Here is a 14192-nt window from a genome sequence, read left to right as displayed (position 1 = left end):
AACACTCACTCATTTTACCACCTAAAGCAAATTAGATAAAGCAGGTTTAATAGAAAACAATAATTTGCCTTTGCATTCCTAAGCAATATCCCAGCTTAGTACATGACTTTGAGGAGTGAACAAAGTAAAAGCTAGGTGAGTTTTCTACTGTACAGATGCTGTAGCATCCAGTGCCTCTTGTTAGCTGTGTTCTTTTCATCGAGATCCCCTGCTCATACCACTTATTTAACACATAATTGCATGCCTAATCTTGCATGAAATTGCGTCCCTAATTACAACAGCGGAGGTAAACTCCAAAGGACAACACTGGTGAGGAGGTTAAAGACAGATTGAATTAAGTGCTGTTTCCTTAAACAACATCATTATATTAACAACATATTGTGGTATTAGTATATAATAAGATGGGAAACATTGCATTGTAAAGGCAAATGCTCTTTTATTGAACAGACAGGAATGGAGAGGGAACTCAACTTGACGGTAGGCACCAACATTGCACTACCCCTTGGCCCAGCACAGAATAGCACAAATAACTTTAGCAGTGGACAGACACAGTGCTTTGTCCTCTTCCCTGTTTGCAGAAGAACTCCTTGCAGCTCGTGGTGGCACTTGTCATGCTACTGGGAGTGGCAACAACACTGGTGGGACTCAGCTGCTTTCCACTTCCTCTGTCCCTTTCTGCGCCATTAAGGAGCTGCTCATGCGCACTGGAGCCCTGGCCTCAGGCAACCACAATGCCAGAGCCTGCCTGAAGTGTCATTGAAGGGGACGTGGCACCAATAGGCCCTCACCAGTCACCACCATCTAGCTGGGCTCTGCTGCTGAGCTTTGCCACTCTGTTTCCTCTTCCACCACCGGTCCTAGCTGTGCTGCTTCCTCTTCCGTAGTCCTCGGCCAGGCTCGGTCTTCTCTGCCATCCACCTTGAGTTTGTGGAAACACCATTCCTCTTCAGTCTGCTAGGAATGCAATCCCACTTCTGACACCAGTGTGGTGTCAGCGAACAATAACACATAGGCAACTCTCCCCTTTAAAAGCAACTGCTCTTTTATTGAACTGGCAGCTAGGAAGAATTAACTGATGAGTCAGGAAGCAGGCAAATCACAAATAACATGTACATACTTTAGACTCAACAACATCAACTTATTTACACATGAATGTCTCCTACACAACACTTCCCAGTAGCCACTCTCACAGAGCCACTCTGCATGGCCAGCAGTGAAAACCATATATAATATTGAGAAGCATTACAGGTGGCTCTGCAAATCCAAGTGATGACATGGCAATATTTATTGTGTCCATTTTCTCCCATTATTTCTACTTCCATTCTTTTAGGGAGACTTGCTCTCAGTATTTTAAAGAAAACTGCAGGGATATTATCCCAAGCTTCTTGCAAGTTCATTCTTAGTAGCTACATCCTTTCAGATCCATAGCGCTGTCACAGTAGAGCAAAGGACATAATTGGCCTGTTAATTGACTGTTAATCCTCTCCCAAATAAATATTTTCAAAGTTAGTCAGTAAGCTATACAGTGTGTTCTATATGTGTTCAATGTGATATAATGAGTTTTAAATTTATATTTAGACCACAATTACCACCAAAAAAACATGTATTTCCAAAATAGTAAAGTTATAGCAGAGGGCTAAAACTTCTTAATTTGTAATGATAGTTAATATAAAGAGATTTTGTTTCAAAAAATTTTGGCACATTCATCATCTTAATGTTTATATGAAAATCATATATTTCCCTTTCCAACCTTTTTTAATTATCAGTTATTTTGTTTTCTATGTTATTTTACAACACTTTACATTAAATAGCCAAACTATGGTTTATTGATGTTTTAGTGGCTCCTTTATTTTACAGACGAAGTATCAAAAAATACCATGCTTATATGATTTTTATAATAAATGTTCACATATACTGTTTTTTCTTGCAAAGATTCAACTGATGTAGGAAAATAAACATTGGAAACAAATGGAAATATGTGGGGTTTTTTGGGTTTTTTTTTTTTGTATGGACATGGGTGAAATGCTGTTTTCTTGCTCACTGTCAGCTCGACCTGCCCTGCCTCTATTGCCGCCTGCCTGCTCTCATTTTCTCTCCTTGCACTGATAGCTGCGGAGCAAATATGAGATTTAGACAGACATGTTGGCTTGCTCAGCTGTGGCTATACTACTCTTTTAAAGACGATGGTGCTTCAGGGACTTCAAATGCAGCTCAGCCAATCACATTTTAATGGCAAACAGGCAATGTGTTTTTTCCATAACATAATTCCATAACTTCATGGAACTTTCTTTGATGTAGCTTTAGGAAGCATAAAACACTTCAGATGTCTTGTTCCAACCACGTATCGCTACCATTCTGACTCAGTGACTCATTTCATATTAGGCTGCAGCACTGCAGACTCCTACATCATTCAACACACCTGGTTCAACTTATCAGCTAACTCTCAAGGCCTTGGTGAACAGAAAAAAGGCTAATCTCTGCAGACCTGTGGCCTGCAAGGAACCAAGTTTGATTTGAATGACTTGATGTTTACATCTTAATGCTTAATTATGCAGAACTTTTGAAAAATTAGTGGAATACCCTGTTAAAACCATTTACAGCTTTCCAGCTTTTTTCCTGTCTCCACAACCTAAACTCAATTAAAGCTAATTTCCCCTGGTGTCTCTATGTTAAGTTATGTAATGTTATGTTATTATAAAGCTAAAGGTGGTGTACACTTACTTTCCCACACTGGATTAAAAGCACTTAAAGCAGCTGTAGGTTACATGTTGTTGGCTATCTAGTAGCACAGTATAGTTAGCATCTAACTCCAATGCAGTTGGTCTAGATTGAATGTGAGACTCCAGTCCTGGCAGGCCACAGTACTTCTGCATCACTGAACACAGCTGGTTCAACTCATCAGCTAATTAGTAAGGCCTTCTTGAATAGAATCTAACAAGGTAGAAGATGGAAAAAGGCGAATCTCGGCAAACCTGTGGCTTTCAAGGAACGCAGTTGGACACTCCTGGCCTAGATGTAGTTGTCAAAATCATGTTTTTATCTAGGGTTTGTTAAGAAATGTTTAATATACTCACAGTTTGTGACTGCAGAAAGGCATACATTTGTGACATCCTACGAGTGTGGGTTTCCTCTTTTTAAATGATGCACAAAAAAGCACCTTAAGTGCTAATAGCTTTTCACTTAAAACAAAGTTTTAAGTATGTATTATTTAACACATTCAGTTGACATATAAAATAATAACTTATACAGTTGTACTGTACAAATGTAATCTTGTTAAATATTTACATATGTTGCTCCACAATTTGGCCAGTTGGCTAAACATGAGATTTTTCTCATGTCTGTATTGAACTAATAGCTCTAAAAGTAATCTAAAAGTAATAAAAAGTAATCAGATGTTATGTTATTTTAATATAATTTAATTTAATATAGTAATCTTTTTGATTATGTTACAGATTAGATTTTGAACAGGTAATTACTAATCAGTCCTGGAATGCTTTTTTAAAGTATCTATCCTGACACTGATAGAGTATAAGGTAGACTACATGAGTCCATATAAACCCATGTATACACTGCATCCACCACAATATGTGCGTTGTGCTATCACAGTCTTTGGTCTTGTGCTGCCTTAACAGAGCCACACATCAATCTAATCTATATGTGCATTCATTAATTGCTCAGATTTGATGTACTTTTCACTATTTCTCTGTTAATCTGTTATATGTGACATGCAGGATATGATTACCTTTGAATTAGGTTTGGGGGTCCTGCAGAAAGAGTGGTCCTCCCTTGGCCACAGTGACTTTTTAAAAGCACTTCACAAAAGAGAAATGACAGCTCTATTCAATTATTGTTTCAAATTGTGTTGACATTTTCCCTGTATATTAATTTATCATTTTCATCAAGCAAATGTAATTACCTCTTAATGAGACCATTTTCAGGTCATTACTCTAATGACAATTTTATTATGGAAAGTTTCTACACTGTTGGCCAGAAAGGGATGCAATCTAAACACATGCTCATAAAATTGCAAGGAATATTAAACGCTCTCTGCTGCTCTGCTGATGCAAATGCAGGTAGATAAATAAAAGAGCTCACTATGCAAACCAAACAGCTCTGAGATCTGAGAGAGGTGCACATTGAGAGCTTCCATTACTACTCATAAAACAAAATTATATAGATGCTAAGTGGCAAACTAGCTGAGTTGGTTAGCAACCCTGTTAATAGTCTTGATTACTCAGTTGATCTATAAACTACACAGTCTTCACTATTGTCATGAAATTTTCTCAGCTATTCACTACATAGCTCCAGAGTTATGTAGCTATGGGCTTGTTTATGTTAGATCTTCTTAGCTATAGATCTGTCTTTGGGATTATCTACCCCAAAAAAATCTAAAGAATTCAGGAACTGACTGAAAAGAGTTAGTGACATAAAAATGATGCAAATTATGTATGTAATGTAAATCTCAATTAATATCAAAATGTTGGATATGTATAGAAAATTTTAATTGTGAAAAATGTATTACGTTGCATAGAGAAGTTTGAATAGCTCAGGTAAAACTATATGTTTTGTTGATTTTTTAATTGAAAATAAGTTACTCATTTAGATAGAGAACAAATCTTAATTTGACATTTTTTTTCTGAAAATGTAGTGCACAATGTATGTTTATTTACTAAAATGTGCTTTAACTTTTATACAGACCTCATTTCATAACTCGATTTCCAAAAAAGTCGAGATGCTATGCAATAGCATGTATGTATAAATGCAATGATGTGCAAATCATTTAAACCCTATATTTCATTGAAAATACAAAGACAATAACAACACATTCCAAAAAGTTTGGGCAACAAAAAGTTAATAAAGTTGTCAAAAGCTAAAAAACACCTGGTGAGGTCAGTAACATGGGTATGATAAAGCAAGACTGGATCTTTCAGAAGTAACGATGAGGAGGGGTCCGCACTCTGTGAAAGATAAATATAAATTCAAGAATAACGTTTCTCAACATTAAACAAAGAACTTTTAGTTTTCATCATCTATAGTACATAATATATTTAAAAGTTCCTTCAGGTGAACAAGGGATAAGACCAAAAAACAGTATTTGCTGATCTTTGGGCCCTCAGGTGGCACTGCATTAAAAACAGATATGATTCTGTAGTGGAAATCATTGCATGGGCTCAGACACTCTTTTGAAAACCACTGTCTGTGAACACAGTTCATCACTGCCTCCACAAATAAGTTAAAATATAAAACACAAAGAAGAAACTGTAAATAAACAGGATCCAGAAATGCTGCCACCTTCTCTGGGCCTGAGCTCACTTAAAATGGACTGTGGAGAAGTGGAAAAGTGTTCTGTGGTCCAACGAATCAACATTTGAAATTCTTTTTCAAAATCATGGACACTGTGTCCTCCGGGCGAATGACCAATTCAACAAATTACCCCTCAAACTGAGGAGCAGCTGAAATCCTATATCAAACAAGAATGGGAAAATATTTCACTTATGAACTATATAATTTCTCTAAAAACTATAGTAATTTGTTTCCTCAGTTCCCAAACATGATTATTAAAAGTTGTTAAAAGAAGAGGTGATGAAACACAGTTGTAAAAATGCCCCCATCCCAACTGTTTTGGATCATGTTGTTGGCATCAAATTCAAAATGGGCAAATATTTTTTCAAAAAACAATACATTTTCTCAGTTTCAACATTTGATATGTCTTCTTTGTACTATGTTAAATGAAATTTGGGATTTAAATGGTTTGCACATCATTGCATTTTGTTTTTATTTACATTTTGCACAGTTTTTTGGAAATGGGGTTGCATATTTTATTTTTTTCCAGTATGCTAAAGATTATGTTGCCCTTATTAGTCCCACAGTGGGGAAATTTCACCTCCACATTCTAACCCATCTATGCAGTGAAACACCACATACACACTAGTACAGACACATACTAGGGGGCAGTGAGCACACTTGCCCGGTTGCGGGTTAGGTGCCTTGCTCAAGGACACCTTAGTCACATACTGTTGATTCAGAAGACTGAACTGGCGACCTTCCAGTTGCAAGGCTGGTGTCCTAACCTCCAGCCCGCGACTGCCCCATAAATTCAGCTAATTGTAGCATTGGAAGCATGTAAGGCCATCGCAAGTGCAAAATGGCTTTATTTGGGGCAGTTCAACACTGTTCAACATTGTTCATCAAACAGGCAAGAGGTAGATCTATGTTTGAAAAATCAAGAAAACAAAGCAGTGGCAAAGAAAATAACAAAAGACAACCATCTTAAACAAGAAGATGTGAGCAAAACTAAACCAAGGAGTTTATGAAAAGGAGTAATGAGTCCTGGAATCACATGCAGATGTGAGTATTGGGAACCAGGGAGAGTCTAAGTGTAGTCTCCCCACAGGGGCAGAAGTGTGTTGTCTGTAGAGTATGTGTTAACTTATTATAGGCCCAATCCCATTTCACTCCTTGCCCCTCCCACCTTCTGTTTTGCTTGTTCATGTCTAGGGTTAGGGTGTCCCAATTTTTGTTGAGATAGTAGGGTAGGGCGAAGTGTTAGGGCTACATTACCCTCCAAACGGACGTTTTTCAGAGACTCCAAACGTAGTGTTATCAGACAAAAAGAAAATGGGCAAGATGGCTGCAAGATGACCAAAGAAACACGACCAAAGAAACAAATTATGATTTTTAATTCATCATTTATGATGAATTTGGCTTTTATTTAGCTTTTAGTTTAATGTTGTTTCAATTTATTATTTGTATTTCCTTTGTAACTGTGAGGATGAGGAAGCCGCAGACGAACGCAGATAGGAAATAAGTGCATTTTTAATGACATGGAAAAGTGCAGCAATCGAATAAAGCAAAACAGAATCGTAGTCTCAGTCCAAGCTAGAGTCAAAAAGGTACAAATCCAAAAGACAGAGACAGAGGTATCCAAAATAGGGGCAAGGCAAAAAACAAAAGTCATCAAACCAGTACGGTAGTCTAAGCACATGAAAGCAAAATGGCACAAGAATAAATGCTCAGTAAGGTTCGGTGGAACAATTAAATAGCCCAACCTAAGAGTCCCTTGACTACTAATGCAGGTGTGAGTCGTTAATAACCAGGAGACTAAGATCTCCGCCAGGAGTGGGGTGGGGAGTAGGATGTCAGGTGAGACTCCAGGGGATTCTGGGATGTGGAGTCCCTGTCTTGCGTGACTGGCATAGAGCGCGTGACAGTAACAAGCATGCTAGCTAGCTAATTTTCCAGTTCTACCTTTAATAGTCCAGCAGTTTTGATGCCTGAAGTGCCAGAATGTAACTCCATTTAAGGTGGAACAAGAAGCTGGTATGTGACTTCAGCTTTGTATCACCAAAGAATTAGCAGTGGGTGATAATAAATAATTGTCTTATAGCCCCTCTTTGAAAGCTTATGATTCCCTAAATGTAACTAAAGCCCAGCAGTGAGGAGCTGAACTTTACCCTCCTCTGCTGTCACTGAAGATGGGCCGGGTCGCCTGCAGAGCAGCACTAGTAGCTGATAATGAAGTAATTTTCTTCTTTTTAAGTTTGAGGGTTTCATTTGAACCACTATCCCTTGTAATTCAGTTCCAAGGGGTTAGGGTGACTCTCAAAAACAACGGGTGGGGTAAAAAGAAGAAATGGGATTGGGCCTGAGAAATTGTCAGAGCATGCATTTTGGCCTGGGTGTCCAAACTTTTGGATATGACTATATGACTTTTTGGTAGGCTGTTCCTCAAGGGAAAAAAACTTTCAAGGTCACTTTTAAATGAATGAAAAAACTTTTAAAACATGTAAAAATAATAGCAAGTATTAATTACAACTGTAAATTTAGGGGTTAGGGTTTGGAACAGCCAACTCATCCCATAGAAAATATCCTAAAAGTGATGATTCTATACATATTCAGCTTATACTTGTCTCATTTAATGCTTTGTATTTAAATAGATTATAATATCATTACTGTAAACATCTAAGGTCTGAATACTTAATTGTTTTTCATATTCTATTTATTCTATATTTTTCTGTGGGACTGCAGTTTGAAGTAATTCAGTTGAATGATCCATATATATATTTTTTTTTTCAGTAACTGAGGCCTAGAAGCAGGCTGAAGGGTATAAGGAGCTTGGTGGAGGGCAATGGATCAGTGTCCTAAAATGATGTTGAACTGAAAAAGGTCACTGGCTCTTTTTACAGCATAACACAGTTAAAAAAAAAAGCAAACAAACAAAAAACCTTGTGACCACATGGAGGCATGCCTCACATTTCACAACATGTAATTTACAACCAGATGCTACCCAGATCTGCTCTGAATGTGTGACAGATCCAGGCAAGAGGAAGGAGGAGGGGGGGAGGAGGGACAGCCCTGGTGGGTGTATTTGACAAGCAAGTGCTGAACTATTTGTGGGCTGTAAATAGTATCCAAAATGTGTGGCTGGTTTTGAGTAAAAAGAAGCTTTTCTCCAGCCTAAGTCTGCATGTAGTGTGCAATAAGGTGAATGAGGTGTTCTGACTGCAACTCATTCAGCAAATAATCTGAGGATGTTTAATATTAAGTTCACTGCCATTTGTTGAAAGTTCAACAAACACATCTTTAGATTTCACATAATTTATATTTCATATTCTACTCCAGCTGGGGGATATTTTTTAGATTTTTGTGACGTGATATTGGGGGAAACAGATTTTAGGTGAACTGCAGGATCATTGTAATTCTACAGAGACTTTGGTGGGGTTTTTTTTTTAACATTCTCTTTCCTCATGTAATTTTACCCTCAATCACTCCCAGTTAAACATATATCGTCACACTAAAATTACTCTTCCCAGACCATTCTTCACCAGCTAAATTATACGCTTACTGAGAACCAATCAGCAGTCCCAATTCCAAAAAGGAAATGTTCATTGTAGCACATCCCGAGCGCCCCAAACCTTGTTTTACATTCTTACCAAAGAATCAAACCAGGGCAGTGAAATTTCCAGCTGTCAACTCAAAAGCCTCAAAGAGCAAAAGGACAATTCAAAGGAGAAAGAGGATCTCTATGTACCTATATTTGAAGTGAGGATGAAGCTACAATGGATCATTCTACCTGATTGGGTTAAAGCTCTAAACACATCCCAGATTTTATCTGACTTCAACTAAAATCCTTTTTCTTTAAATTACCCTAAACCTTAAATAAGTTTATTTTATTAAAATAAATGATTGATTATTCCATTTTGTCATAACACTGTGACACTTTATTCTGAGCGGTCCTGTTTAGATGAAACAAACACTCAACAGATTCTCAGGAACATTTCAGAAACATATGAGGGTTAAGATTAGGTTTTAGGTTGAGGGTAAGGTTAGGATTAGGAGTAGGGCCAGGGTTAGGTTGAGTTTTGGGTGAGGTTGGGTAAGATTAGGTAACAATACATCTACTTAATGTGAGTAATGTGTCAACATTACATCTTCAAGATATTTTCTTCAGTGTGTTCAGATGCTTCACTACTGCTACTTCAATGATGTGTTGTTGATGTGTTACTGATACTCTGTTAAGCGTTTATTAATCATCTACAAAGGCCCATTCCAAATAAAGTGTTCTGAAACTTTACCAAATGCCTCTGTCGTGACAATTTTAGCTAATTTTGGGCATAATTTAGAAATGCTAGCCAATACACGACTAGCAAACAAAGCTTCAAATGGTTGTACACACATAAAATCTAAATATTTTATCATTATCATTAAAACACAAGAAGTTTATGTGATTATGTGAAGAAAATTTATTTTTTGGTAGTGACAGTTTGTAAAGTTACATACTGACTTTGAAATTTACATCAAAATAATGGGATCTCACCTTGCTGCAATGAGGGTTGGAGTTTTTAAGTAGTGTTTTACTGTGGGACAGCAGTTTAAACTAATTTGGTAGAATGGTCCTCATCAGTTTACACATCACTACTGACCACTGAGATTACTACTGACCATTTAGTAGTTAGATTCATGCAGTTGTTGTAGTACAAACCACAAAGGAGTCATACAGCTGTCTTTGTCCATGCTCAAGTAAAAGTATTAATATAAGGGTAAAATTATGACACAGGTAAAAAATAAAAGTATCTATCTTCCCAAAAACAACTCGAGTAGAGTTACAAAGGTATAAGGTCGAAAAAACGAATCAGTCACTAAGTGACTTAAAGATCTGCAGAGGAGCGTCTCAGTAAATAAAGCATCTATCAGCAGAGGAACTAAGGATTGTGTGCTCTCTATTCTTCTCTTTCTGGCATTTTTTTTGGTCTAAAAGAAAACGCCAGAGCTCCAATGTCGAAAGTGTGACCGATCACAAAGCAGTATAGGTGCTGTCATCAACAGGAATTAGTAACTAAATATGAATGGTGAAAATGTAAAGTAGATTCCTTTACCTACCGATGTACTTATATATAATAATATACTTGTAATTATATGAAAATACAAATCCAATATTTTTTGGAAAATACAAAACACAAATCCATCAGTGTTTTACTTAAGTACATGTTCTTGAGTAAATTAAACTCATAACTGCCTGTGAGTGTCATATGATTAAATGGACATCCCAAAGAAAGCCACAAGAACCTACCTACCTAATACTATAAAGTAGAATAAAAAGCCACTAACCTGCCTTTCATCTCTTGACTTGACTCCTGTATACTAGAAGCACATTAAGCCTCACTGACATGCCGCCTGCTTGATTTATTTTCCACTTAAAGGAAAAAATGCAACAAAAGGTGTCCTTAAAATGTCAGTAACACAGTCATTAAGTAAGGTAAATATTTAACGAAGAAGAGCATGTTGTGCGCTTGTCTTGCACCTCACTAACTGAGGATTTGTCCGCAGTGTCAGGTTTTTTCTTTTTGATCAATGCCACATACTGCTAAAGAAAACACCGCAAATACTGCTGGTGAAGGCTGCTGTCGGGTGGCAAATATTTGCTTCGCACTAAGAGAGTGGGCCGCTAACTGAAGCCGAGGCAATTTCCTCCTTCCTCTATCTGAACAATAAATCCTCTCTCTTTATCTTACGTCGTTAGTCAGTGGGGTCGCATATTGAAAATACCTGGAATCGCACAGACGTCCCTGGCAGGTACAGCACGGGTTGCAGTCGCAGTCAGAGGCGGCCATTACTCGGGCACTCTAACGTGGTCAGGCTTCTGTCAACAGATTTTTCAGCAGGGCCAGGCCGACTGGCAATAAAAGATTGACATGCCACTCTTAGGAGGAGTGCGGCGTGCACGTTTGTCAATATTGTTTTGTGGGCTGGAGGGGAGGGCTTCTGACAGTGGCCATCAATTGGTGAACATTAAATTCACTGTGCTCCTCCGGCCCAGCCTCCAGTCAGGAATCCACTCAGCAGGCTGTTAATCTTGCTCATTCAAGCCCGCAACAGTATAGTAATAACCCTCAAACAACAGTGATGAATCCAGGTCAGCTCTATTGTACAGGCTGGGCTGACAAAAACACTTACTTTAACAGTTATGCGCTTGGTCTTGGGTCACTGAGGTTGAGCTAAGTATCGGTTTATGAAAGAAAGGATTTTTGCTCATGAAAGTGTAGCAAAAACAATATAAGCTATTTTTGACCCTTAATTCATTTTAAAACTCTGACTTTGATATGAAAGCAACAAGGCAGAGATGTCAGGAGTCAAATATCTCAATCTAGATTGCAAATTGTTAAAGATTTGAGTCATTTTGAATCGCTTTTGGCTATTTTCACAGCCACCACTGATTGTTGTAATCAGAGCTTGTCTGCAAAAAGTTCAATAAACATATTTTTTCATTAGCTGCTTCCATACTGAGCAATCAAGCAAAGGACCAAACAGCATACAAAATTAGCTTGTTCAGTCACCTTTGGCATTTTAAAGTCTAAGCTCTGGATATATAAGCATATATCTGTAGTTCACTTTGCATGAAAGATCTTTGATGTCCTTTCACATGGAGATTTTTATCCTGGTCCTTTGTACGTTTTGGACCTCTAAATTGTTTTGCTCTGAGATTTGCTGTTGTTGCAGTGTCTCACTTGTGATTCATACATTTGTTCAGTCTTTGAAGGAAGACATTAGTTCAGTTCCTCCTTCCAGTGTCTAATCCTTATGATTCTGTGATTCTGCAAGTGTTAGGGTATAGATACGTATAGATACGCACACACACACACACACACACACACACACACACACACACACACCCACACACGCACATGTATATATATATATATATATATATATATATATATATTACTGTGTACTGTAATTTTTAAACAATTTACCTCAGCAGTGAGTTTATCACAATATACATTAGAATAAATTCATATTCATACTTAAAATAAACACAAAAACTATAAAAAGTAACAATAATTTCTTGGGTGCCTTGTGTGCATGTATATATATATATATATATATATATATATATATATATATATATATACACTTACCGGTCACTTTATTAGGTATATCTTACAATTAAAATTTGGACCCCCTTTTAATTCTTCATGGCATACTTTCAACAAGGTGTTGGAAACATTCCTCAGAGATTTTGGTTGGTTATTTGAGTTACTGTTGCCTTTCTATCACCTCGAAACAGACTGCCCATCTTCCTCTGACCTCTCACATCAACAAGGCATTTTCGTCCACACACCTGCCGCTCACTGGATATTTTCTCTTTTCCGGCCCATTGTATAAACCCTAGAGATGCTTGTGCATGAAAATCCCAGTAGATCAGCAGTTGCTGGAATACTCAGACCAGTCCGTCTGGCACCAACAACCATGCCATGTTCAAAGTCACTTAAATCACCTTTCTTCCCCATCCTTATGCTCGGTTCGCTCTTCAGCAAGTTGTCTTGATCACCTCTACATGCCTAAATGCATTGAGTTGTGGCCATGTGATTGGCTGATTAGCTATTTGTGTTAACACGCAATTGAACAGGTGTGCCTAATAAAGTGGCCGGTGAGTACACACACACACACACACACACACACACATATATATATATATATATATATATATAGCACATCTCCTTCAAAGTTTATGCAAAAGCCAAATTAGGTATAACTTCCTTGTTTCATCCAGACTCATCCAGACCCCAGCAGTTAATTCAACTACTACAGTATCAAGTTGTGTATGGGTGCATTAGTTAAGACCCTCATTCATTCACAGCTCGCTTGGTAAAGGTCGTCTGGAGCGACTGTGCAATCTTTTCTGTCAAGCTTGGTGAAGGCTGCCCGGTAGCCAGTAGGATATTCTTCAAAGATTCCCTTCATAGCTGGACAAGTGCACAGAATCGCTCCGGGTGAATGGCACAACACTGTAGGGGGTTGAGAATGCTTGCCTCGTTGTAGGCTTTTTGTTCTACATCCAGCAGGCACTTTCCTGGCCACGTAACCCAAGACAAACAAGAGCCTCTGCACTTGTTTGGTCCATTAAATAAAGTGCTGTGGCTTACTGAGAAGTCATGGTATGGCAGGTGTCGTACAAAGCTGTGTCATAACCTTGGGACCCTGGCAGAGATATGTCAGTTATTCACATGCTATTCCTGATATAACTCTAAACAGTGGCTTGTGAGCGATGTAAGTTCATACACAAGACTCGTGAAGGTCGAGTGGAAAATTCTGCCTGGATTCACACTTTGGCTTTTCATGTTCCACCAATGTGGTCTAAGGGTTAATGCATCACCAGCTTCACACTGATCAAAGGACAATATATTTGCATAAATGCAGTGTAACAGCTGCTTTTGAATAGTGTTGTTACTGACAGCGAACATTATATCTCTGGGAAGTCCTACATCCAATAATTACAGATGTCATACTTTTCATTTCTGGCAGTGCTTCCCCATTGTTAAAGTAACTTCATGAAATCTTCATTAAAAATCAGATTTACACTGTTTGTAATGATCAGCCACGACATGTCTGCTGACCAAATTTTGCTGCTTTAGTTTAGTGTTGGAGATACAAAGCTCACATACCTACAAAGTCAATGGTCACCCAAATCTTTTCCATTAAAACATATCCCTTTCCAAAACAGGTTTCATTAAGGTCTCACTTGTTGACAGTTGAGATGGGTTGTAAGTTTTGGAAAAATTTTGGGAATGTTTGGGGAAAAAAAAGATTTGGGTGACTACTGACTTCTAGTTAGGGGCGGCTGTAGCCTTTTGGGGGCCATAAGAAGCATTTTTACCTCCCTTAATAGGCAGAGCCCTCACTGCTTCTAGTGT

The 14192-nt window shown here is 38.0% G+C and overlaps 1 protein-coding gene across 5 annotated transcripts in view; it reads right to left on the bottom strand.

Moving 5' to 3' along the window:
* si:ch211-247n2.1 (calcium-activated potassium channel subunit beta-2) overlaps nt 1-14192 on the bottom strand; it is a 47752-nt gene that overhangs the window by 21236 nt on the left and 12324 nt on the right. For 3 of the 5 annotated variants that reach the window (XM_037545156.1, XM_017699312.2, XM_037545155.1), the window contains exon 1: nt 11047-11171. The exons of 1 other annotated variant lie outside the window; for it this stretch is intronic. In XM_037545156.1, the coding sequence (XP_037401053.1) occupies nt 11047-11111 (65 nt within the window). In that variant the 5' untranslated portion in view covers nt 11112-11171. Of the gene's footprint in view, nt 1-10608; nt 10689-11046; nt 11172-14192 lie in introns of those variants that run through there. One more of the 5 variants, XM_017699314.2, reaches the window with a different exon arrangement.

The sequence above is a fragment of the Pygocentrus nattereri genome, chromosome 15, assembly GCF_015220715.1.
Source record: "Pygocentrus nattereri isolate fPygNat1 chromosome 15, fPygNat1.pri, whole genome shotgun sequence".
In the NCBI taxonomy this organism is placed as follows: Eukaryota; Metazoa; Chordata; class Actinopteri; order Characiformes; family Serrasalmidae; genus Pygocentrus; species Pygocentrus nattereri.
The sequence above is the reverse complement of the archived record's forward strand: the minus strand, read 5'-3'. Positions and strand labels throughout refer to the sequence as shown.